Here is a 27,096-nt window from a genome sequence, read left to right as displayed (position 1 = left end):
ACCCGTGCGTATAGAGCGTGCGTCAGAAACAAGGGACTTTCGGTTTCGCTTCGGTCCGCCCTCAGTCCGCGGAGAGCGTCGCTTGGGAAGAAGGAGCTGTCCTGAGTTTTAGGAACAATTTGAAGAGTCTTCTTTACATCTGAGGCGAAAACCTGGAGGGAACAGCAGTAAGTGTTATTTTGGCATGTTTCACTTCGCAGCTGTTAGCACTGAGCAGCAGTTAGCAGCAGTTAGCAGCAGTTAGCAGCAGTTAGCAGCAGTGAGCAGAGCCCACACTGTTTTTCTGAAAGTTTCATGCCTGCAGTGAGTTTTGCTGACGTTCCGAACAGTTTGCTGGCATTACTATGAGCAGAACGATACAAATATGACGCAGAGGCGGTGTGACTGAGCTGCGCGCGCGCGGGCTGGATGATACAGGATAAGACTTGATCCACTTTTTCCAAATATAAATATGTTAGAAATACACTGACATTGTTTTCAGGCTATGCAGCTGTAAGAACACTGCTTCTGTTTTAAACAGTGTTTCTTTGAGCAAGAGAAACCGAAAGTGAAATGTTGTGAGGGGAGCGTGAAGCTGCGTCATGTAAGAATGAATACAAGTTCACATTGATTCTGTCATTCTGCAGAATAAATAGCACTGACATTCATCATTTACAAGACTTTTACAAAGAGTTTCGTGACATGCGCACCGGGAGTCTGGTTAAAGTGATCGTCTGTAAGTTTGCAAAGTGAGAAGAGATCAAATGTGGCGGAAAGTAACAAAATAGAAAGTACAAGTAAAAAGTACAAATTATAGGTACTTTTACATAACTTTAGTACATTTTATGATGAATACCTTTTACTTTCACCTCACTACAGTTAAGTGCCACTGTCTCTGTACTTTCTACTACATTGGGTTAAAAGCAAAAGTATTTTATTTTCCAGGTGACCTCTCTATGATGAACTGGTTTAGTCCCAGTTTAGACTTGGTTTAGTGGTTTACTCCTTTAGACCTTGTTTAGACCTTGTTTGTACCTGGTTTAGACAGCTTTAGACCTAGTTTATACCGGGTTTAGACAGCTTTAGACCTAGTTTATACCGGGTTTAGACAGCTTTAGACCTAGTTTATACCGGGTTTAGACTTGGTTTAGTCCAGCTTTAGACCTGGTTTATACCTGGTTTAGACCTGGTTTATACCTAGTTTAGACCTAGTTTAGACCTAGTTTAGACCTAGTTTAGACCTTGTTTAGACCTTGTTTAGACCTTGTTTATACCTGGTTTAGACCTAGTTTAGACCTAGTTTAGACCTAGTTTAGACCTTGTTTAGACCTAGTTTAGACCTAGTTTAGACCTAGTTTAGACCTAGTTTAGACCTTGTTTAGACCTTGTTTATACCTGGTTTATACCTGGTTTAGACCTGGTTTATACCTGGTTTAGACTTAGTTTAGACCTTGTTTAGACCTAGTTTAGACCTTGTTTAGACCTAGTTTAGACCTTGTTTAGACCTAGTTTAGACCTTGTTTAGACCTTGTTTAGACCTTGTTTAGACCTGGTTTATACCTGGTTTAGACCTAGTTTAGACCTTGTTTAGACCTTGTTTAGACCTTGTTTAGACCTGGTTTATACCTGGTTTAGACCTGGTTTATACCTGGTTTAGACTTAGTTTAGACCTTGTTTAGACCTAGTTTAGACCTTGTTTATACCTGGTTTAGACCTTGTTTAGACCTTGTTTAGACCTTGTTTAGACCTGGTTTATACCTGGTTTAGACCTGGTTTATACCTGGTTTAGACTTAGTTTAGACCTTGTTTAGACCTAGTTTAGACCTTGTTTATACCTGGTTTAGACAGCTTTAGACCTAGTTTATACCTGGTTTAGACCTAGTTTAGACCTAGTTTAGACCTTGTTTAGACCTAGTTTAGACCTTGTTTAGACCTAGTTTAGACCTTGTTTAGACAGCTTTAGACCTTGTTTAGACCTTGTTTAGACCTGGTTTATACCTGGTTTAGACCTGGTTTATACCTGGTTTAGACCTGGTTTATACCTGGTTTAGACCTAGTTTAGACCTTGTTTAGACCTAGTTTAGACCTAGTTTAGACCTTGTTTAGACCTTGTTTATACCTGGTTTAGACAGCTTTAGACCTTGTTTATACCTGGTTTAGACAGCTTTAGACCTGGTTTATACCTGGTTTAGACCTAGTTTAGACCTTGTTTAGACCTGGTTTATACCTGGTTTAGACCTGGTTTATACCTGGTTTAGACCTAGTTTAGACCTTGTTTAGACCTAGTTTAGACCTTGTTTAGACCTTGTTTATACCTGGTTTAGACCTGGTTTAGACCTGGTTTAGACCTAGTTTAGACCTTGTTTAGACCTAGTTTAGACCTGGTTTAGACCTTGTTTATACCTGGTTTAGACCTGGTTTAGACAGCTTTAGACCTAGTTTATACCTGGTTTAGACCTAGTTTAGACCTTGTTTAGACCTAGTTTAGACCTTGTTTAGACCTAGTTTAGACCTTGTTTAGACAGCTTTAGACCTTGTTTAGACCTTGTTTAGACAGCTTTAGACCTTGTATAGACCTTGTTTAGACCTGGTTTATACCTGGTTTAGACCTGGTTTATACCTGGTTTAGACCTGGTTTATACCTGGTTTAGACCTTGTTTAGACCTTGTTTAGACCTAGTTTAGACCTTGTTTATACCTGGTTTAGACAGCTTTAGACCTAGTTTATACCTGGTTTAGACCTAGTTTAGACCTAGTTTAGACCTTGTTTAGACCTAGTTTAGACCTTGTTTAGACCTAGTTTAGACCTTGTTTAGACAGCTTTAGACCTTGTTTAGACCTTGTTTAGACCTGGTTTATACCTGGTTTAGACCTGGTTTATACCTGGTTTAGACCTGGTTTATACCTGGTTTAGACCTAGTTTAGACCTTGTTTAGACCTAGTTTAGACCTAGTTTAGACCTTGTTTAGACCTTGTTTATACCTGGTTTAGACAGCTTTAGACCTTGTTTATACCTGGTTTAGACAGCTTTAGACCTGGTTTATACCTGGTTTAGACCTAGTTTAGACCTTGTTTAGACCTGGTTTATACCTGGTTTAGACCTGGTTTATACCTGGTTTAGACCTAGTTTAGACCTTGTTTAGACCTAGTTTAGACCTTGTTTAGACCTTGTTTATACCTGGTTTAGACCTGGTTTAGACCTGGTTTAGACCTAGTTTAGACCTTGTTTAGACCTAGTTTAGACCTGGTTTAGACCTTGTTTATACCTGGTTTAGACCTGGTTTAGACAGCTTTAGACCTAGTTTATACCTGGTTTAGACCTAGTTTAGACCTTGTTTAGACCTAGTTTAGACCTTGTTTAGACCTAGTTTAGACCTTGTTTAGACAGCTTTAGACCTTGTTTAGACCTTGTTTAGACAGCTTTAGACCTTGTATAGACCTTGTTTATACCTGGTTTAGACAGCTTTAGACCTAGTTTATACCGGGTTTAGACCTGGTTTAGTCCAGCTTTAAACTTGGTTTCATTCAAATGATAAAAAAAAAACACTTAATGAACCATATTCAACACTTAAACACTTTTACTTTTCACTTATAAAGTACAAGATAACACTTTATGGTACACTACCTTTGATACATTGGACCTAACTTAATTTAGTACAATGTAATATTCTCTGTAAGAATGTGTAATAAGTTGTACCTATGGTTTAGATACACAATGGAATAATATGTATTTGTAGCTTGTAGGTACATCATTTAATAAGACATAACTCTAACCAAAACCTTAAGCCCTATCCCTGAGTGTCTCGTGTCCTATTACATTATGTACTTACACAGTGTTAATACAAGTTATTCCATCTAACCCGTAGTAGGTACAAGTTACAGTTACAGTACAGTTACAGTAGTTTACAGAGCACATTACATTGTACTAAATTTAGTTAGGTACAATGTATCAAGATAAGCCAATTACCAAGTATCACATTATATATGTATATAATACCAACTATTACTTTGCATACTTTTACTTGCGTAAAACTTTTATCAGACACTGTTACTTTTTTGGTCCTGTATCTGCACTTTTACTTAAATAAGAATATTGACCACTTCTTCCACCACTGCCCCTCTTTAACCAGAAGTTTATAAAAGAGGGAGAGCAGGAATTGTATTTTCTAAAGAAAAATGGTCAAGCTCCTCCCCCTCCCTCCTGATTGGACCTGACAGGCTGGTTCACAGGAAAAGCTTATCTCATTGGTCAGTGCAGGAGGATACTCGACTCTGACAGGTTGCTGAGATCTGGGAAGAACAGACTTTACAAAAATCTATGTTTATAACAGAGTCTGAACTTATTCACTGACTGAACAACAAAGTAAACCCTATTTAGCTGCTTATAAATGAGTAACAAACGATGAGGACAGTGTTGTAAAAATGTTGTAAATTATTAATGATAAAATAAGTATTTATACATGGATTTATAAATATCTCAGTCTTACAGGAGTTGTCTATCTAGCTGCTACTACTAGCCTTTTAATAGAGGGGGGGACTTACCCAAGCTAACCCCTCCCACTGGTCTATCTACTCAGCGTGAGAGCTGAAAACATTTGTGTTGCTGACGAAGCCAGTTGGAAAAGAAGCAAAACATCCTACACTTCAACTACAGTACAGACGATGACTCAAGAACCTTCATCTAAGATTTTTACAGATGCTTTAATACTGCACAGTCATCATAAAGTGTTGCCACACATTTTATTGCATTAAAATTATTACTAAATGTGGTTTCATTACACAAAGAGGTCGAATGTTGTTAATACAAAAAACCTGAAGGATCGAAAATTCATGACAGCCGTGGACTCACCAAAATATTTACTTGTTTCTTTAAAGAGCAGTGAGCCATCTAAATGTTCAAGTAAAAGCAAAAAACTAAATCTGAAGTGAAGTAAATCAGAACAAAAGTACCAAATATGCAGCGTGAATGAAAAGGAACAGAGATAGACATTTTCACTATTTCATTTCACAAACCCCATTTTTCGCACAAAACTTGGGCTACACCATAAACATATAATGAGCAGTCATTGAATAAATAAACATTATTTTTAAATTGCAAATGTCACAATGAGTCTCTACACAGAAAGGCCCACTAACCACTGAGCCATTGTGGAGCTCGCACAAAGTGATGAAACGGCAGCACAAGTGAAAGTAGAAATGCAAGATAATATTCTGTTGGCTTGTCTCTACTTTCACTTTTGCTCAGGGGATTTCCAGCTAAATGACGGTTGCTGTGCTGCTTGCATCTCTGACCCATCACGGGTATAAGGGATTCACCTGGAAAGTGACTTGACTATATATATATATATATATATATATATATATATATATGTATATGTATATATATATATATATATATATATATATATATATATATATATATATATATATATATATATATATTATTATCAATTATATAATATATATAATTGATTTTTTGGTTTATTTATGTTCTACAGAACCACATTTTTGTCGTGGAACATGTTACTGTTGTACTGATCAGTGCTGTCAAGGATCTAATCTAATCCTTTGCTCAAATTTCATGACAAACTATTCCTAGAGCTGCAGTTTGTAATTTGTAATTGTATAACTCTGGATTATATTACAAAGGTGTTCTCTAGTGATGGGCCTATGATTGATCTGATCATTCAAACAACAATGTCCGCTGAAACACGCCTGTTTGAAACTTCAGTCGCTCACATCGATTTGATCGTGTTGGTTATTCAGTCGTGTTTATGAGAAGTCGCAATAATGAGGCTTGTCCACAAGAGGTCAGTGTCTCGGGGATCATGAAGGGAACCTATTTCACATGTTGTTACAGTTGTTGTAGATCAATATTAATTATTCATATTAATAATCTAACCAACAAAGTGCAAAACCATGATAAAGATGTTCGACATTCTTCCTGAATACCTGCTAAATAAACTTAATGTTCCAAATACAGACGTGCGTTTGATCTAAACATACAACATCCATTTTCCTTTGATTAATCGTGGGTTAAAGAAAAAGTGAATTAGACCAAATGAAAGATGAATAACCGTCCTGTTCTGTCCCAGCCCATGATGCTCTGCAGGGCCCCCCTGCTGTGTGCGTGCCTGGACGTCCTGGTGGTCTATGGACTTCAACTGGCCCTGGTCTCTGTGCCCCTGTACCCCCGCCCGCTCCTCGGCCTGTGGGGCGGGGCCTGTGCCAGGGCCGCTGCGCTGCTGCTCTTCTGTGGCTCTATCACCGGGGCCCCTGCCTGGATGAGTGGCTCCCGCGGCCTCCAGAATCTGTGCGTGCTGTGCTTCCACTTCCCGGTCTACGCCAGCCTGCAGTGGGCCCTGGAGCGGGCCTTCCTGGAGGACCTGGGGGGCTTCACATGGATCAGGGTGAGGACATGCTTTAATACAGTGTTCTGCTGTGACTGATGATGTCTGATGAAGGTGATGTCTGATGAAGGTGATGTCTGATGAAGGTGATGTCTGATCAAGCTGCAGAGGCATAAGTTTGAAAAGCTTTGATCTAAAACCATCTAGCAGCATGCAAACCATATTCAAATTTTCACTCATGATCATCTTGAACAAAATAATTGATGATTAACGACAGTATCAGGATAAGTATCAAACTATTTCTTATGGTGAAATGAGTTCACAATTTTTTTTTTTTGAGTTGAGCACACTTTGCTTCTATTCTGTTGAGATCAGGTGAACATCTTTCCTTTGTTAATAATGCATACATGAACATAGTTTTGCTTTGCTCGGATGGCTTTGACTAAATATCTAATATCAGAGTTCATATACACATGTCCTGACATTGATTAAACATCTGTTTTTTTACCTGATGTGAAGAGTAAAGAGTAAATCAGTGGACTCGTCACATTAGTATTCTCAGTCTCTCACATCCTGACGTCTGTTTAGCCTTTTTGAAACTCCACAAACTAACAACAGCTTTCCCATTTCATTTTGAGTCGCCAGGGAAAAGTCCTGTTGCAAAGAGTCGTCCAAAAAAAAAGAATATTTGCATAATCCAGCAGTGTTAGCTAGTTCTCCTATGGTGTGGCCATTGAAGAGTGTGAAGCCTCTGCGTGTGCCTAGCCCTTCCCCCAGACCTCGGGTTGCCAAATGGATAAATGAAATCATTTTAGAATAGGCTGTGTTCGCTGAGCGACTCATTATGTTCCTCTCCAGGCACAGGGCCTTTAGTCTTTAGTCCTCCCTGACTCTGATGCTCTATGTTCAGGTTCTGCAGGGTTACGCCATCACTGTTCTGGCCTGCATTTACTGGAGCCGCTACATCTCCTCGCTGCTGCACTCGTCCACTCACACTCTGCTCTCCTGCGCCAGAGGGGGCGCTCTGGAGTGGGATGGCCGTTTGCTGAGGCTGCTGGGATACATGCGGCCGTACTTCTGGAGGTTCACTGTTGTGCTGGCTCTGGTTGTCCTCTCCTCGTATGGTCAGTGCACTCTGTCTGTCATCAGTCATATCACTGTTGCAATAATAACATTTCCCAAATCTGAGCTGCTGTTGGCTAAAGAGGCTGAGTCTCTGACAAGCTGTTGAAATATTTCATTCAAAATGTGGATATTTTTTAGAGGTAGCTATAATTCAGTTTTCACCAGTGTAAATGATCATTTCGGACATTTCTACCATGCCAACATCGTGCCATGCTCTTTCATTTGCAAATATTGACATATTTGGATCCATGTGCTGCTTGAGATGACGCTGTAATTCAGAAAGGCCCCGTCCAGGTGGGAATCCAACCTGAGACCTTCTAGCTGTGAAGCACAAATGCTAACCACTGTGTTGCCGTGCCGATGTTACAAAACTTCAGGGCCGTTTTCTCCAAATGAGGTTTTTATTCCACACCTGCAACAACATCTTCACTTCAGTCGCTCTTATAGACTCTAAACCTAGCAGTCTTGAACTCAACAACATTCCGAAGATTTTTGCAGAGGGATTTTTAAATATCTGACTCCGAGCCTGATTTATTGAGCTTCAATCCCCCTGAAATACAAATGTATTGATATTTGTTTGCATTCATGTTATTTCCTCACGTTTTGTAGTGAGTTTTAATTGGTCTTGCTCTCGTCCCCAGGTGAGATGGCCTTCCCTCAGTACACGGGGCGTGTTGCCGACTGGATCATGAATGAAGAGGCTCCCGATGCCTTCACTGAGGCCATCACATGGATGGTCTTCCTGACTGTGCTCAGGTACTGAGCTCCAACATCCACATCACTGTCACGTCATTCAATTATCTCCACACCCCACCACAAGCAAAAGTATTCAAACAAAAATCTGATTTAAAACTCAATAAATCAGGCAGGAGTTAGAAATTGAAAAATCCCTCTGAAAAAAAACTCTAGTTTGTACAGTTTGGAGTCTGTATGAGCCACTGAAGTGAAGAGTTTGTAAAGGCACAACACTGCTGAGTGACTTAAGACATGTGGAATGACATATACAGTAGTGTTGGTCCATATCATATCATGATACATGATAATACCAGTATTGATTTTTTAACACCGGTGTAACTTGAAATCTCATGATATAAGCAAGTCACACATGCATGCGCTTTGCGGATGTTTTGGTCTATCGGCTCATACAGCATGGGAAAGAAGCATGGCGTGTGTGGAGACAGAGGGCAGTGTGGTGGAGGAGGAGGAGCGAGTTTGCACAACGGGAGCATCATCAATAATTTGGAAATGGTTTGGATTTCGACTTGCAAACAAAGAGCAAATTACCGTCATTTGCAAGATATGCAAGCACATCGTCACTGCCAAGAGAGCTCGTTCTGTGAGGCCAAGAAGCAAAACAAAAGCCCTAGTTCAGCCCACAATCGCTGGAGCTTTGAGCAAACGCACGCCTTACCACAAAAGTAGTAAGTATTGGACACAGTCACATACTGTTTAGGGAAGGACATGATGCCCATACAAAGAGTGGGCTTCACAAAAATGTTTGACCCCAGATATAAACTACCCGGAGAGAGACACTTTTCTGAAGCCACACTGCCTGCATTGTCTTCTAAATGCCGTGGTGAAGTAGCGAGTGACCTATTGTCAGTGGAATATTTTGCATCAACTGACATGTGGTCAAGCTGGACAGTGGAACCGTATATAAGCTTAACCCTACACCACGTGAACAAAGAGTGGCAACTGAAGGATGCGTGCCTTGAAACAAGGTTTTTCCCCGAGGACGATACTGGGGAAAATATTGCTAATGGCTTGAAAGAATTCCTGAACTCGTGGAATCTGGTACATTTAAAATGTAACACTGACATGTGTAATCTAACTGTTTGTATTGTTTTAAATTTAGTACAGGTTAAAACATGTTGCCTCTGTTTACAAGGCACTATACCTGTGCCTTTAGGATCTTAACAGAGGCAACATGTTTTTTTTTTGGAAAGTAAATTTGACACAATGTGCCATTTCTTCCTTTAGTATATTGTAAACTCAGACATTTGTGGAGAAAACACTGTACATCTCATTAGTAAGCCTTTGGATACATTTGCAGGCTACTTTTCTAACAATATGTGTGACAGTGACACTGAAAAGTGACTCTGCAACTTCTGAAATAATCCTATAAACTCTTCCCTGTGAAGAATTGGGATGCCACAAATATGTTAGGAATTAATTTAGACCACTACTAACATTTGAATTTGTGCTCATTCTAGGCGTCAAAAGGAGGTTCTATTACATAATATAAAGTTGCTGATTAAACAGCGAGGCACCTTGTTTTGACATGGCAAGACCAAGAGGTGTTTGATTCAACAATGCGTGAAGTCTTTTGGAGTTTTGAAGCCTTTTCTGCTGAAGAATGTGTCACCATTTCATGTGTAAAGCCAGTGCTTCAGTTATTCAACAATGACTTTCTAAAGGTAAGAGATGGTGAAACTCAGCTGACCAAAGATATCAAAACAGCAGTACTAGGCTACACGAACAAAAGTTACTGAGACACTGTCACAGACAGCCTTATAAACGTGGATACTGTGCTTGATCCACGCAGTGTCTCAGTGAAGGTGAATGTAAAGCTGCACAGGTTCGAGTGATAGGTGAACTAGAGGCTCCTATGTCTGAGCAGGCAAGGCAGGGCAAGGAAACTTTATTTATACCGCGCATTTCGTACACAAGGCAACTCAATGCGCCTACAGCAGGGTAGTGATGAAGCAGGTGCAGATGTCACTGAAACCTCCCCATCTTCAGAAGGGCAGTTGACCCAAGGAGTCAAAAAGTCAACGTCGCTTACACGAAGCTGATGCTGTTTAAATATAAGGTATTTTAAATGCAAAATGGTTAAAACTACTCTATCGACACAGACATTTATATTGTTTGTCTGGTGTTATAAGTAATTTGCCTCAGGTGCTCTGTGGAGCGGGTCAGACTGTTTTTAAGGCAGGCTAGCTGATACCGTAGAAATGCTGCTGCTTGAATTACAAAAAAAAATATCTCCAGAAATTAGCAGCACTCTGGATAACTAGGAAATGAGGCCCTATGTCAAAAATCCTGAAATATCCCTTTAATGAACCACCAACAGTTGCACAAAAATGAGGAATCGCTGTTAGTGTTTACTTCCGTATTTTCTGGCAAGAGCTGCTGGGTTGACTTGCGGCACGCCATTGGTCAGCTTAATGGCTGGAAAAAGTAGTTCATGTACATGTTAAAAGGTTACGTTCCGTCACATTTCACTTCAGTTTCTATGTTAAGAGAGTAGACTGATGTGAGCAAAACTCTTGAGTATGTGGAAGCATAGCAAAGCCACAAAAGTGAAGATTTAAGGGCGCACTCACACTTGACATCCGAACCGTGCCACACTCCAGCTCGTTTGAGGAAAGGCCTGGATGCCCCGAACGGCCTGCGCTCACACTTACACAAACGAACCGAGCCGTGGCCGAACACGAGGAGTTGTTTACAAGTGTACGTCAGCAGCAGCAGCAGCGCAACATAATGCGGAAGAAAAAAAACCTTAAACAGCTGCATGAAATGTCTACTATGAGCCCCTGTCAAATCTCTTCACTCCACTTTTCTTTGCATTTTACTACAGTTTAACAAAAAGGGCTATGGTGAATATAATAGTCGATTTTAATAAAGCAGAGAAATAGAGAAGTGCGTCCCTCTGTCCCGCTCAGCTGAGGCTGGGGGTGGAGCAGCACCTGCCGCTCTGAGCCTTTCTTTGGAGTCATACAGCCTTCAAAACAACGCTACGAGAACAGAAGATATGAGTTTATGTCATTCATTGCTGCTTCGGCCCGGTTAAACAGCTTTATGTTGGTGAACTCCTGGAAGTATAGACTATACTTCGTATACGCTACATTGCGACAAAGCACTTAACACGAACACGCACCGAAGTCACAAGCGATAAAAGCACCGGCAGGTTTTATCTGTCCGACTAAAGCCTGCGGCCAAACCGGGTACAGCAGCAGAGAAGCACAGACGGTCCCGTAAAGTCAGCCCGAGACGTGCGTGAAGCGGCCAGGGCGTCGGGAGTGAGTGGTCGGGGAGACGAGCGGTATGTGGCCGGGGGTCCGGGGAGCCGCCCGGGAGAGAAGCGTTCGGGGGCCGGGGAGACGAGAGCGAGGCAGCCGCTGCTCTGTTTGATAAATACAGCCTTTTCTCACTGTTTTACGTGACAAATGCACCCGCCCATACAACCGCTGCTTGTATCTGTGCGTGTGCGCAAACACGAGCAGCCGAGCCGCGCTCTGGCCCCCCTCCTCTAAGCGGCCAAAGTCCGGAACCGAGTCCGACTCGGGCACGGATTGATTGCACTCACACTGCACAAACGAACCGCGCAGAAGGGGCTTCCAGCGCTTGGGCGCGGTTCGGATGGACAAGTGTGAGTGCGCCCTAAGTGTACATCGTCATGATTAACCTTTACTACTGTAGTAAATGTAACTTGTAACTTGATTTAAGTTATTTTCCCAAAATTAAGAGCCAAAGTTGTTTGTTCACGACCAATGTTTGACGGACATTTGGGCTGGTCGCAGATGTGCTACGGGTATTGCACTGATTTTACAACCAAGTTGCTTGTTATGTCGTTTTAAAGGGATTGTCGTCTTAATAAAATGTGCAATATCAAAGTATTTTGTCTCGCGTGAATTATATCGTCATTTATACCCTTTTCATAATATACCTTAATTATATTGTGATATAATATTTAGGCCATATCGCCCTGCCCTATTGAATATATCATCTTTTTTTTTTCTAGTGCAGTCTTTGAGTTCCTGTGTGACCTGACGTACAACTGGACCATGAGCCACATCCACACCATCGTCCAGGGCGAGGTGTTTCGCGCCGTGCTGAAGCAGGAGATTGCGTTCTTTAAGGCCACTACGACAGGTGAGGGGGTTACAGCTGTACTTTTTCATTGTAATCATATGACGAGCACTTGTTTAAGGGCCACTCAATGGTGTCTGTAGCTGAGCTGGAACTTCCAATAATCCCCCCTAGTACGTTTATGTACGTTTGTAGCAATGGGTGTTTCATTAACAATAGGATGATATAGTTATGAGTATTGTCACTATCTTGCTCTTTGGTGGTTAGAAAATGTAATGTTGATCTAAAACAGCTGAAACAAACTATCCAGTAGATCCACTTCCTGACTAAACTCTAAGGTTTGGTCTCCAATGCCTCTCAGTTTTTTAAACATATGCATTATCTGGAACATAGCTACATGTTTTATGTCACCTCTGGGCTATCTCTGTCCTCAGCTGCAGTTTCTAGCCAGATTCTAAACGTGAAGAAGCTTGTGTTTTAGTGTTGTTCTGTTCACATTCTACATCTCTGTAGACTGAAAGCAGTTCTAAATCCCTCTGAGCTGCCCTTTACCAGTGCTGAAGTGCCCTCAGGCGACCGGTGGAAGCACTGTTGTTTGTACGCAAGATACCAACTTCGTCTTGAGCAGCGCTTTTGTTGGGCCAGGCCAGGGCCGTGGGAAGACATTTTGGCTAGGGGGTGCTCAGAGACAAGATTGCCCCCCAAAACGCTATTTCTTTGCTTATTTCCTATTTATTTAATATTGCTTGTAATGCATAGACGATCCACCAGGGGGTGCTGTAGCGCCCTCAGCACCCTGGGTTTGGGCCAGGCAGAAGGTCGCCCCCTAAAATGTTCTCAGTAGGAAAGGCCACATGTTCCATGCCTTTTTCTCAGTCATTTGCGTGACATACAAGCTTTAAGGCTTATGTGGAAGAGATGTCCTCTTCAAGTACAGGGCAGTGAACCAAGCTCCTCTTAAATGTCCTTTAACTAAATGTCTTTGATGCCCGTCCTCTTTCTTCTGAACTCCAGGTGAGCTGGTGTCCCGTATCACAACAGACACCAACGACATGAGTGAGGCGCTGAGTGAGAAGCTGAGCCTGCTCATGTGGTACGCCGCCCGCTTCGCCTTCATCCTCTTCTTTATGGTGTGTCAGTCTGGGAAGATGACACTGCTCACCCTCATGGCCCTGCCTGTCATCTGGGTTGTCCCAGAGCTCCTTGGGGACTTCCGACAGGTACCACCAGCCACCACAGCACCACATTAACTGTTTTTGCCAGTGGCCCATTTTGAGTTTTAATGTCAAAAAGCTGACCAAGGTCTGCCTTTATGATCTGTATTTAAGTGTCAACATATTTCACACACGTATCCTTTCAAAAACAGTGACATAGGTATCCACGTGACACAACAATATGTAATCCAAATACGGTCATTTCTTTTGTGAACTTTGTGGCACGTGAATATCCCACTATCCATCTCACTATGTATTAGACCTTTTTGGAGAACTGCTCACAGTTGTTGTTTTATTGAGCCAATTTGTATACGTTGTAATACTTTTAAAGGGACTATACGGAGTTTAAAAATGTTAAAATGATGGTGTTAATTCGGGTCCGAAGTGCCGTCATGCACGATTTTAATATAGAAGCTGCAGTTACGCAAAAGGTCTGAGGTGGCAGTAGTAAGTATAAAATCACAAACTTGCGTCTAGCCCCTTTAACATGAGTTTGATTTACTTTGAAGGATATTTGTGTTTTATATATTTATATTTTCACTCATAGTTAGTGAGGAGCCATTAATGGTCAAACAACAAGTTTAGACTTTTTAAATCGTAATGATAATTGAAAAATGAAACGAAACTGTTCAAAACAGAGATATCTGCTTTTGCAAATGAGCTCTTTATATATACACTGCGTTCCAAATTATTATGCAAATGACATTTTTCTAAGATTTTCTAAATTGTCAACTAAAATGAGAGTCAGCATAATTTTCAAGTCTTTAACTGGTAGAGGATCATTTAAATGTGGTTGAAAAAATCTCCCAGTGATAACAGAATTTTTTTCAAAAATGAATGTAGCAAAAACCTCAAAATCCACTGTTCCAACTTATTATGCAACTCATCGTTTCAATACATTTTAAAGCTTGTAAATAACAGAAAATGGTAATTTGTTGAATTTGTAGCATTAGGAGGTCATATTTACTGAAATCAAAAGCTATTTCAATCAAAAACATCTTAACAGGTCAAGTTATATTTTACCATTGGAGCTTGTGTGATAGCAGCTTAAAAATTCTTAAATTCATTAAACTTGTGAGTTTTTGGACAGTTTCTGCTTGGATTTCTTTGCAGGATGTTAGAATAGCCTCCCAGAGCTGCTGTTTAGATGAAAACTGCCTCCCACCCTCATTGAAGTTTTTTTTTTTTGTTGAGGCTCCAAAGGTTCTCAATAGGGTTGAAGTCAGGGGAGGAGGGGGTCCACATCATGAGTTTCTCTCCTTTTATGCCCATAGCAGCCAATGATGCAGAGGTTTTCTTTACAGCAGGACATGGTGCGTTGTCATGCATGAAGATGATTTTTGTGGCCAAGAAATGGCCATTCATCAACTATCCACTACTCCATTGATTTGACCATCCAGGGCTACACGGCCTCATCAGTGAACAAGACTGTTTGAAAATGAGTCCTCATGTATTTCTGAGCCACTGCAGCCGTTTCTGCTCATGAGCTTCAATTGACAGTTTAGGGGAGGCCGGATAGAAGGTTTATGCACAACTGCAGCCTCTGGAGGGTCCTACACCTTGATGTTCGTGAGACTCCAGAGTCACCAGCAAATACCTGCTGCTTTGTAGCATCTGTTCTCTTAATCTGATGTGTTTGTCTGGCAGAAACCGTCCATAGTGTGCCTTTATCTGCACAAACCGGAGTGTGCTCAGAATCATCCACAAATCTCTTATCAGTATGATGATTATGCTTAATCTTTCATGAAATATCGAAGGTTTTCATACCTAGACCAAGGCATTCAACTATTTCACGCTTTTCATCAGCAGAGAGATCGTTTTTCTTTCCCATATTGCTTGAAAATGATGGTCTGCTTAATAAAGTGGAACAGCCTTTTTCAGTAGTTTGTCCCTTAACTGGGCATAACCTGAAAACTAATCATCCCAGGTCTCTGATATTAATGTCAGTGATTCACAGAGCCCCAAGGCACAACGCCATCCATGAGTTTCATTATTATTGTTTTTTTTTTTTACCTTTTTGACACAAAAATCCAATTTGCATAATAATTTGGAACACAGTGTATATAGTTCATCCAGGGTCATCATAGGCTTCTTGGTAACAGCTGTGGTCAGTGCTGTCCTTGTTCGGTCAGTAAGTTTAGGAGGACGGCCGGGTCCTGGTAGGTTTGCAGTGATGCCATACTCTTTCCATTCCTGGATGGTGAATTTAACTGTACTTTGAGAGATGTTCAAAGCTTTGGAAATCTTTTTAAGGCTGCAGTCTTCCCCATATTGATCCTAACTGAGACAATTGAACCAAAGTGAAGCTATTTAATGACACCTGGGAAAACCTGTGCTTTGTATTTAGGAGATGAGTAGTGAGTTTAAAACATTCATACCCTGTAAAATTGGGCTAATTTCTTCACAGTATTAACATTTTTGGAAATCCTGTTTTGGTGAGTTTTGTGAGCTAGAAGCCCAAATTATGTACAAATAAACAACTAAATACTTGAAATGGTTTAAGTTGTGGGCCCTGAATCTATAATCTATGGAAGTTTAACTTTTTGAATGGAATAATAGAAATAAATAAACATTTCCATGATATTCTATTTTTTTTTTAGAAAGGGTCTGTACAGTTCAACTACCTTTTCTTGCAGATCCTCTGACAATTCTTTTGCTTTCCTCATGACTCAGAAACCAGAAATGTCAGTGCAGCACTGGCTGAAAGATGCAAGGGTATGTCAGGAGCCCAAAAACTCACTGACCTTTTGTACGCACAATAATTACAAACACAGATCACAGGTGAGGATGGGAACCTTTAACAGCCATTCAAACCCATTTTATCAGGCCAAGAACACCAGGAATCTCTCTTTGAGCACAAATGCATTAGTGCAGTAGCTTAGTCATTGTAGTTCATTCTAACCAAGTTTCATTGGAGACAGAATTTATTTGTCAAGATTTAATTTTGTTTTCCTTGTTCAGGGCATTTCTGCCAAAGTCCAGGAGTCGTTGGCCAAATCAAACCAGGCGGCGACTGAGACCTTCACCAACATGAAGACGGTCCGCAGCTTCGCTAACGAAGACGGAGAGACACGTCGCTATGGCAACAGTCTGGACCACACCTACAGCCTCAACAAGCGGGAAGCAGCTGCCTATGCTGCTACCACCTGGGCCAACAGCGTGAGTCATGCTGTACATAAGGGCCGACAGCGTGAGTCATGCTGTACATAAGGGCCAACAGAGTAAGTCATGCTGTACCCAAGGGCCAACAGAGTGAGTCATACTGTACCCAAGGGCCGACAGCGTGAGTCATACTGTACATAAGAGCCGACAGCGTGAGTCATACTGTACATAAGGGTCAACAGAGTGAGTCATACTGTACCCAAGGGCTGACAGAGTGAGTCATACTGTACATAAGAGCCGACAGAGTGAGTCATACTGTACATAAGGGTCAACAGAGTGAGTCATACTGTACCCAAGGGCTGACAGAGTGAGTCATACTGTACATAAGAGCCGACAGAGTGAGTCATACTGTACCCAAGGGCTGACAGAGTGAGTCATACTGTACCCAAGGGCCAACAGCGTGGGTCATCCTGTACCCAAGGGCCAACAGCGTGAGTCATACTGTACATAAGGGCCAACAGAGTGAGTCATCCTGTACCCAAGGGCCAACAGCGTGAGTCATACTGTACCCAAGGGCCGACAGCGTGAGTCATGCTGTACCCAAGGGCCGACAGAGTGAGTCATACTGTACATAAGGGCCGACAGAGTGAGTCATACTGTACCTAAGGGCCGACAGAGTGAGTCATTCTGTACATAAGGGTCAACAGAGTGAGTCATGCTGTACATAAGGGCCAACAGAGTGAGTCATACTGTACATAAGGGCCGACAGCGTGAGTCATACTGTACCCAAGGGCCGACAGCGTGAGTCATGCTGTACCCAAGGGCCGACAGCGTGAGTCATACTGTACCCAAGGGCCGACAGAGTGAGTCATACTGTACATAAGGGCCGACAGAGTGAGTCATACTGTACATAAGGGCCGACAGAGTGAGTCATACTGTACCTAAGGGCCGACAGAGTGAGTCATTCTGTACATAAGGGCCGACAGCGTGAGTCATACTGTACCCAAGGGCTGACAGCGTGAGTCATGCTGTATATAAGGGCCAACAGAGTGAGTCATGCTGTACATAAGGGCCAACAGCGTGAGTCATACTGTATATAAGGGCCAACAGAGTGAGTCATGCTGTACCCAAGGGCCAACAGAGTGAGTCATACTGTACCCAAGGGCTGACAGCGTGAGTCATGCTGTATATAAGGGCCAACAGAGTGAGTCATGCTGTATATAAGGGCCAACAGAGTGAGTCATGCTGTACATAAGGGCCAACAGCGTGAGTCATACTGTATATAAGGGCCAACAGAGTGAGTCATGCTGTATATAAGGGCCAACAGAGTGAGTCATACTGTACATAAGGGCCAACAGCGTGAGTCATACTGTATATAAGGGCCAACAGAGTGAGTCATGCTGTACATAAGGGCCAACAGCGTGAGTCATACTGTACATAAGGGCCAACAGAGTGAGTCATACTGTACCCAAGGGCTGACAGAGTGAGTCATCCTGTACCCAAGGGCCAACAGCGTGAGTCATACTGTACCCAAGGGCCAACAGCGTGAGTTATACTGTACCCAAGGGCCAACAGTGTGAGTCATACTGTACATAAGGGCCAACAGCGTGAGTCATACTGTACCCAAGGGCCGACAGAGTGAGTCATACTTTACCCAAGGGCCAACAGCGTGAGTCATACTGTACCCAAGGGCCGACAGAGTGAGTCATACTTTACCCAAGGGCCGACAGCGTGAGTCATGCTGTACATAAGGGCGTGAGTCATACTGTACCCAAGGGCCGACAGAGTGAGTCATACTGTACCCAAGGGCCGACAGAGTGAGTCATACTTTACCCAAGGGCCAACAGCGTGAGTCATGCTGTACATAAGGGCCAACAGCATGAGTCATACTGTACCTAAGGGCCGACAGAGTGAGTCATACTGTACATAAGAGCCGACAGCGTGAGTCATACTGTACCCAAGGGCTGACAGCGTGAGTCATACTGTACCCAAGGGCCGACAGATTGAGTTATACTGTACCCAAGGGCCAACAGCGTGAGTCATGCTGTACATAAGGGCCAACAGCGTGAGTCATACTGTACATAAGGGCCAACAGCGTGAGTCATGCTGTACATAAGGGCCGACAGAGTAAGTCATGCTGTACATAAGGGCCAACAGAGTGAGTCATACTGTACATAAGGGCCGACAGAGTGAGTCATACTGTACCCAAGGGCCGACAGAGTGAGTCATACTGTACATAAGGGCCGACAGTGTGAGTCATACTGTACATAAGGGCCAACAGAGTGAGTCATACTGTACATAAGGGCCGACAGCGTGAGTCATACTGTACCCAAGGGCCGACAGAGTGAGTCATACTGTACATAAGGGCCGACAGAGTGAGTCATACTGTACCCAAGGGCCGACAGAGTGAGTCATACTGTACATAAGGGCCGACAGAGTGAGTCATACTGTACATAAGGGCCAACAGCTTGAGTCATACTGTACCCAAGGGCCGACAGAGTGAGTCATTCTGTACATAGGGGCCGACAGCGTGATTCATACTGTACCCAAGGGCCGACAGAGTGAGTCATACTGTACATAAGGGCCGACAGAGTGAGTCATACTGTACATAAGGGCCGACAGAGTGAGTCATACTGTACCTAAGGGCCGACAGAGTGAGTCATACTATACCCAAGGGCCAACAGCCTGAGTTATACTGTACCCAGGGCCGACAGCGTGACTGTACCCAAGGGCCAACAGAGTGAGTCATACTGTACATAAGGGCCGACAGCGTGAGTCATACTGTACATAAGAGCCGACAGCGTGAGTCATACTGTACCCAAGGGCCGACAGAGTGAGTCATACTGTGCATAAGGGCCGACAGCGTGAGTCATACTGTGCATAAGGGGCCGACAGCGTGAGGCATACTGTACCTAAGGGCCAAGAGTGAGTCATACGTTTCAAGTCAGGGACATGTTTGCTCCTGTGTTCGAGGCTTTGACGTTTGAACCAGGTGTTGTCGCTTCCATTCCACATTGTTGAACCCAGCCTGACCCTGTCTCTGTCTTGCAGATGACCACTTTGGCACTGAAGGTGTGTATCCTGTACTACGGGGGCTCCCTGGTGACGCAGGGTGCCGTGAGCGGAGGTGAACTCGTCTCCTTTGTCCTGTATGAGCTGCAGTTCGCCTCTGCAGTCGAGGTAGGCTCGAGACGTTCCACATCTGGACAAATATCCAACTGTATCTCCTCAGTTTTTTTTTTTTTTTTTTTTTTTAAATCTGTCTCAAGTCAGTTTCAAGCACATTAAGAAGCGTTAGAGGAAACCCAGTTGTGTTCTACCTTTTCAGACTTTTGCCACGCTATGGACCATAAACATTCATAATTGAAATTTTATGTGACAGACACACATTCACGGACACACAATCGTGAAGCATTGTGCACATACGTGGGCAGGTTGAGAGTTGTGTGCGGTGTGGAGCAGGACGCGCAAGAGCAACAGCAGCAACACAGGCTGTCAGTGTCTCTCTCTTCTCCACCTCGTTGTTCATAAACATCGCGCTACATTTGCAAAAGCCTGCTTTTTACGCACAAACACGGACCAAACTGCATATTTATCCAGTTAAACGCTGTCCTGAGATAAAGAGTGAATAGCGATGTTCTCTGTATAGCGCCGGTATCAAAGCAATTTTGTCCCATCACGGAAGCCAGGGACACAACTCAGTTTTGGGGCATTTTGAGTTGGACATAGACTCAGAAAGTCTCCAAGCATTCCAATGATGTGTAACACATAATATTTGGAGAAACTGTGGCAAAGCTAGGCACTCAGAATATCTCTAAGCAGAGGAAACAGCTTCTAAATCACTATCACTAGTGCCATGGACAATGACTATGTTATATTATCCTTAACCTGCACACACAACTTACAACCAGAAACAAAACGCAAACAAATCCAATCAACTGGACGCACCATGTTAGCTTACAGCACCCCTCCCGGGTAACTGCTCCAACCAGCAACCCTGCGTAGGAAAGTCATTTCAGTCGCTTGTATCCACGATCTTGTCCTTTCGGTCATTACCCAAGTGAATCGAGAGCTTTGCCCCCAACTCAGCTCCCTCTCTACAGCGATCGCATCACTGCTGACGCCGCACCGATCCGTATGTCGATCTCACGCTCCATCCTTCCCTCACTCAAGACCCCGAGATACGTTAACTCCTCCACTTGAGGCAAGGACTCTCCACCGACCTTTTTCCGATGGAGAACCATGGCCTCGGAGTTGCTGATCCTCATCCCGGCCGCTACACACTTAAAACTGGACCGTCTTGCCTTAAGGCATGTTTATTTATACCATGCATTTCAGACACTAGGCAAGCCGCCTTGAGTCACCTTTGTGTGCAGTGACATGTCATGAGTGAGTCCCCAAACCGTTCCAATTGTGAATCTGATTCTACTACAATTAACTGTGCTGTCTAAATCATATAACATATTTGTACTTTCAAATCACGTGAGTAACTTGTTCATTTGTGTCCCAGGCCGTGATGCGTTATTATCCCGAGGTGAAGAAAGCCATTGGATCCTCTGAGAAGATCTTCGAGTATTTGGACCGTAGGCCTCAGATTCCTCCTGACGGAACCCTGGCCCCCGAAAAACTGGAGGGAGACATTGAATTTAAAGATGTCAAATTCTCCTACCCTGAAAAAAAGGATGAGAGTAGCCTGGTTCTGAAGGTATGTAGTCTGTCGTGAGAAGAAGTGGGCTGGGAATTTTGAGTGCAGCAACTTAAAAAAAAACAAAAAAAAAACAAGAAATGCACAAACTTTTGCTCTTAATGGCCTTGCCCATCCTTATTCCACAACACTGACAGTGTGTTAGTGTCCACAAACCAGCTCTTGCTGAAGTCCCCAGAACCAGGTACAAACACTGGGCCCAGACTCTGGAACAAGCTGCCCACTGCATGCACCATCACTGACTCAAAACCTATTTAATCAGACTGGCTTTAATCTGAGCACAACTGAGCGTGCTTACATGCACTTGAGCTTCCTGGTTATCATCAGTTTTAATATTCCAGATTTGTCTTTGATCATATATTGTAAATTCCTGATTATAGAAATCTGAAAAATAGCAGTTTCTTTAGTCTTTATGACTTTTATGCAGTTCCTTAACTATAAAAGATAGAGACTTACCCTTATTTGTTCTTGAATCTGCTGATTTTTGACAGTCGACCTCTAAAAGACATGTTTCTATATGCAGTATTTCTGTGATGAAACCTTTACCAAATTAATTAACTTAATATATCGGCCTATATATCGGCTATTGGCCCTGTCAACCACCTTCATATCGGTATTGGACCCCAAAAATCCATATCAGTCAGGCCCTTGTGCAGGAGTACAGGGCTGGTCTCACAGACACTGAGGAGCAAGACCATGAAGACTTTTAAAAACCAATGAGATTTTAAAATCAATACGATAAGAAATGGGGAGCCAGCGCAGACCTCAAAACAGGTGTGATGCGCTCTAATCTAGACGATTTGTGATAGAAGCATGGATCTCGAATAGATGCTAAAGAACAAAGAGTATTGCCTTGGACAGTGATGAACAGTTTTCCCTGCATAATGTTTGCTCAGGGCACGTCGTTCAAGATTGTTCTGGGGAAGACCAACGCTCTGGTAGGACGGAACGGTTCTGGAAAATCCACCTGCGTCAAACTGATGGAAAGGTTCTACCAGCCCCAGGAGGGACAGATCCTGCTGGGCGGAGAACCTCTGAGCAGATATCAGAGCCAGTACCTCCACGACAAGGTAACACTGGGACAGAGGAGGGTAATATCAGCAGTAACAATGGGCCTCCTTCATGAAATCTTCTTAGTGCTCTTTTGGAAGAACAAGTCCTAAGAACAGTTAAAACTGCAGATTTACAATATTATCACAGTCAAAATGGACTAAAAAAATATATAATTTCTTTCTCATTCTCAATAACATTCTTAATAAAATAATTTCAGAGAATACACGTGATTAGTCTATTAGGCCCGAGCCTAATCTTTTTTTTCTTTTTTTTTCCGTTGAAGAGAATTATTTTTATTGTGAAATAACGCCAAAGTTTAGCGATAAAACGCAACACACACACACACACATACACACACACACAAACACACACACACACACACAAACACACATCTACACACACACACACACACACACACACACACACACACACACACACACACACACACACACACACACACACACACACAACACTCATATATGATAGACTTATTACATGCAAACTGACATATGTATAGCTGACAATGTATTTGTTCAATTTGATTATTATGGCTCACAGCTTGTTAAAAACCCCAAATTCAAAAACTCATAATTATATATATATATATATACTGTATATATATCAGAATATTTTTTTAATGGACTGTAAGCCATAATCATCTAAATTATAACAAACAAAAGCTTGTCATCTGTCACTTTGCATGTAATGAGTCTATATCATATATTAGTTTCACATTTTAAGTTGAGTAATAGAAGTAAGTGCATGTATGTATGTATATGAGTAGTCTTCAGAGTGGTCCTATGAAAGCTCATTTTCACCGTTCCCCTTTTGCTGAGGTCAGATTGCTGTGGTGAACCAGGACTGCCTGCTGTTTGCACGCTCTGTGGAGGAGAACATCAGATACGGCTGTGCATCGGCCTCTGAAGCAGACATCTGTGCGGCTGCAGAGCAGGCCCGTGCTCACCAGTTCATCACGACTCTGCTGTCGGACGGATACAACACAGGTCAGTCCATGGAGCAGGTGGATCCTGATGGAATACACGCCGGCGCCACAACTGTCCCTGCACAACCAGAGCAATACAGACTTAACAGCAAACAAGTCCATTAGTGTTGTCCTGAGGGCAGACTGGGTTTCCATGGGACGTTAAACGGAGCAAAAATAAAAAACATGAAGGCCTTAAATGTAATTCAACCATTAGAACTGCCATTAAATCTAAATTTTTACAAATGCTGACATTTCTCAACCATTTTTACTCTGTTAAAAATTACACTCTGCACATTTTGTTTGGAAGTCGCCCGTTACATCCAATTTGCTTCAAAATGTTCAAAACTGTCCCTCATTCCTCTCTGTGATGGAGTGTTTGCATTTGTGGCATTAAAAATCTAGTATTAGGACATTTAAGTATGATCAGTTCAGTCTGAACAGTACAATGTAACTTATTCAGCCAGTTAAGAGCTTCACTCATTTACACTTTTCTGTGCCCAGACGCCGGGGCGAAGGGCGGCCAGGTGTCGGGAGGACAGAAGCAGCGCATCGCCATCGCCAGAGCCCTCATCCGACGTCCGCAGATCCTCATCTTAGACAACGCCACCAGCGACCTGGACCCAGAGACCGAGAAGGAGGTACACTTTTTTGAATGGGATTTTCTCCTAATTGTCATTCAGCACTAGGGATGGGCACCGTTAAACGGTTCCTACTTGGAACCGACCGAAAAGCTCCGGTCGGGGGCGGCATCGAAAAATTTTAATTCTTTCGGTGCCAACTTTCGGTTCTTTTTCTCTCCAGACGTCAATATGTGACCAGCAATGAGTCTCAAAAAAGCTACATGAACGTGTGCGCAGATACTGACCCGCTTCAGCGCAAATGGAGCGAAGCAAAGATATATTTTATAGATGTAACTTATAGCGAAGCAAAACTTGCTAAACTTTTGTAATAGTGATGACAGAGCCGCGGTCTGCGTCAGGACTGAGCCAGGACGTATACTACACCGGTTGTAAAACCCAGAGCTAAACAAAACCAGTTATAAACTAGGACTAAACCAGGACTGAATAAGAAACTTGAGCTTTAGTCAAAGTGAAAAGCAAAAAAGAGCAGTGACAATAAGAAAGACGTCTTTACCTTTAGTGACAGACCCACGGAGGCTGAGCTTACGTGCTCTTGTTTACAACTGCGGCTGCAGCGACAGGAATATCGAAGATGGTTTGTTGAACGTGAGCGCTCACTCTGTATTAGACATTGTTGGTCCAGTTTTGGTAAATTGTCAGTGGCAGAGTGAGCGCTCACACCATGTGAGGATCTTTGACGTGTGAAGTTGCTTTCGCTTCGTCGAACAGCGCAGTGTGTTTAGAAAAGTTTAGCTGAAAGAAAAGCATGTCCTGATGTGGATCTGTCCTGTCTCTGCAGCTTAAGAGGTAATAACGTCCTTTCTTTCTTTTTATTACTGCTTAAGTGGAAATTGTGCTCAAAACACGAAGTCACAGGCGACGCTGCTGCTCCTGTGTAGCTTCTGCTGTGCCGTTTTAGGATTTTTTCCTGAACTATACTTTTAATACACGTTATTTTTATTGAATTAAAATAACATAGGTATCGAAAAAAGTACCGTTAAGGCACCGGAACCGAAAAGCAGGTATCGTTAAAGTACTTGGTATCGAAAAAAAACGAACGGTACCCATCCCTATTCAGCACCTTGGAAAGCTGTGGGTATCTCTTTCTGCGGATAGAGCAGCTACAGCCTCCTTTAAAAAAAAAAAGGAAGCAGCTAAGAATGCTCCTATAAAAAAAATATATGACACTCAGTCGGCTCTGAATATTGTCTAAAGAAGTGGTAGATAATTGATTTGCCTTGTTTTAGATTTGTATAGAAATAGATCTCAATGTGACTGAATGATGTAAGCTTGGTGTAAACCATATCAAAGCCAGAGAACACCAAACTTTACGAAAACACGCCCCACAGCTCACAGACCACTGGTCACAAGCACCTGCTAGTAGGGCTGGGTACCATTAAACGGTACCTACTTGGTACCAACCGAAAATGATCGGTGCTTTTTCTCTCCAGACGTCAATAAATGATCCACAGTGAGTCTAACAAAGCCGGAACTCCTGAGCAGCTTCAGCGCAGATGCAGATGTTTTCTTAAAGTGAAGCAAAGCTACAACTTACTAACACTTTAGTCATTATCAGAGATAGCAGAGCCACAGACTGAGCCAGGACTAAACCAGGACTAAACCTGGACTGAATAAGAAACTAGAGCTCTTAGACAAAGAGAAAAGCAGTGACAACAAGAAACACATTGGCTCTTTACCTTTAGCTTTAGCCCCACAGAGCCTGAAGTTACTGCTGTTGTTCCTAAACTCCAAATGGCTGCACCGGAGTATTTGGGATCAAAGATTGTTTGTGAATACTCACTCTGCCTTAGCCATATTTGGAACAGTTTTGGTAAATTTTTAGTGACAAAGTGAGGGCTCCCACTATGTACCACAGATCTTTGAAGTGTGAGGGCTTTCACTTTGTCGAACATCATTTAGCAGAAAGAAAACCGTGTCCTGATGTGGCTCTGTCTCTGCAGCTCAGGAGTTAATAATGTCCTTTGTCTCTTTGTATCGCTGCTTAAGTGGGAATTCTGTTACAGGTTACAGGTGACGCTGCTGAAGCCTGTGTTCTTTCTGTTGTGCCATTTTTGGACTTCCTCCTGAGCGATACTTTTCATGACATTATTTTAATTAAATTAAAATAACATAGGTATCGAAAAAAGAACCGTTAAGGCACCGGTACGGAAAAGCAGGTATTGTTAAAGTAGTGGTATTGAAAAGAAAACGAACGGTACCCAGCCCTAGTGCACCTATTGTGCATGTTTTTGGTTGATGTGGTAAAACAACATGTACACTCCACAGCCAGTGTTGGAAGGATATCCCTGTCAGCTCCTCTGCACCGTCCCCTTTGGAAAGAGGAAAATTATTATTATTATTATTATGGTTCTTCACGTTAATGAGTGTATAGAGAGGATGTGCTGTGCAGATCCTAAAACAGCAGATATTTGTTTGTGAAGAAGTGAAAATGGTGCATGTATCTGCAGTGTTGAATCTGCTGCATCTCCAGCCTGCAGGTTGAATATTATCTGAGAATTCTTTTTTTTTTTTTTCATTTAGACTTTTTAATATGAAACAATAGCGCAGGATCTGGTTTACCCATACACCCGCCACAGTTCCAGCTGCATGCAAACAAACTTTGAGATGGCTTCTGACAATGGGAAGTGAGGCACTAGGAGCCAGAGGATTAGAGGGAACAGACCATTCCAATGGATCGCTTGAGGAAAACCTGTCCTAGTTCTAGTTGTACTCCTAACTAACGCATTACCTCTGACACGGACCAACACTTCGGCTTTGTTTTTCCAGATCTATGACACGCTGCTGAAACTGCCCGGTAACTGCACGCTGCTGCTGATCTCCAACAAGATGGAGGTGGTAAAGAACGCGGCCCATATCGTCTGCCTCCACGATGGTGCGGTGCAGGAGCAGGGCTGCCACGAGGAGCTGATGGAGCGAGGGGGAATCTACGCTCGGCTGGTGGAGCAACAGAACACAGGCTTCCACAAACCGGGACAGACGCAGAGCTGAGGAGAGGTCGGCAGAAGAGCTGACATCGGGGATTTCTGTTTTGGTGACAGTCACAATTTTGTTTCTGTGAATAAAAATGTGTATGGACAAATACTAAATTAAAGCTGCAACAAAAGCCTATACTTTTCCATTCAAAGTCAATT

The 27,096-nt window shown here is 42.7% G+C and overlaps 1 protein-coding gene across 1 annotated transcript; it reads left to right on the top strand.

Annotated features, from left to right (window-relative positions):
• tap1 (transporter 1, ATP-binding cassette, sub-family B (MDR/TAP)) lies at positions 1-27,038 on the top strand. The gene is made up of 13 exons (XM_079562231.1): positions 1-167; positions 6,074-6,388; positions 7,239-7,452; positions 8,095-8,209; positions 12,198-12,328; positions 13,280-13,485; positions 16,441-16,638; positions 19,633-19,761; positions 21,092-21,286; positions 22,183-22,356; positions 23,181-23,343; positions 23,826-23,962; positions 26,732-27,038. The coding sequence occupies exons 2-13, from the start codon at positions 6,077-6,079 to the stop codon at positions 26,951-26,953; spliced, it is 2,196 nt and encodes a 731-aa protein (XP_079418357.1). The 5' UTR covers positions 1-167; positions 6,074-6,076; the 3' UTR covers positions 26,954-27,038.
• The last annotated feature ends 58 nt before the right edge of the window (positions 27,039-27,096 follow it).

This window comes from Gobius niger, assembly GCF_951799975.1.
Source record: "Gobius niger genome assembly, chromosome: 8".
Taxonomy (NCBI): domain Eukaryota; kingdom Metazoa; phylum Chordata; class Actinopteri; order Gobiiformes; family Gobiidae; genus Gobius; species Gobius niger.
The sequence above is the reverse complement of the archived record's forward strand: the minus strand, read 5'-3'. Positions and strand labels throughout refer to the sequence as shown.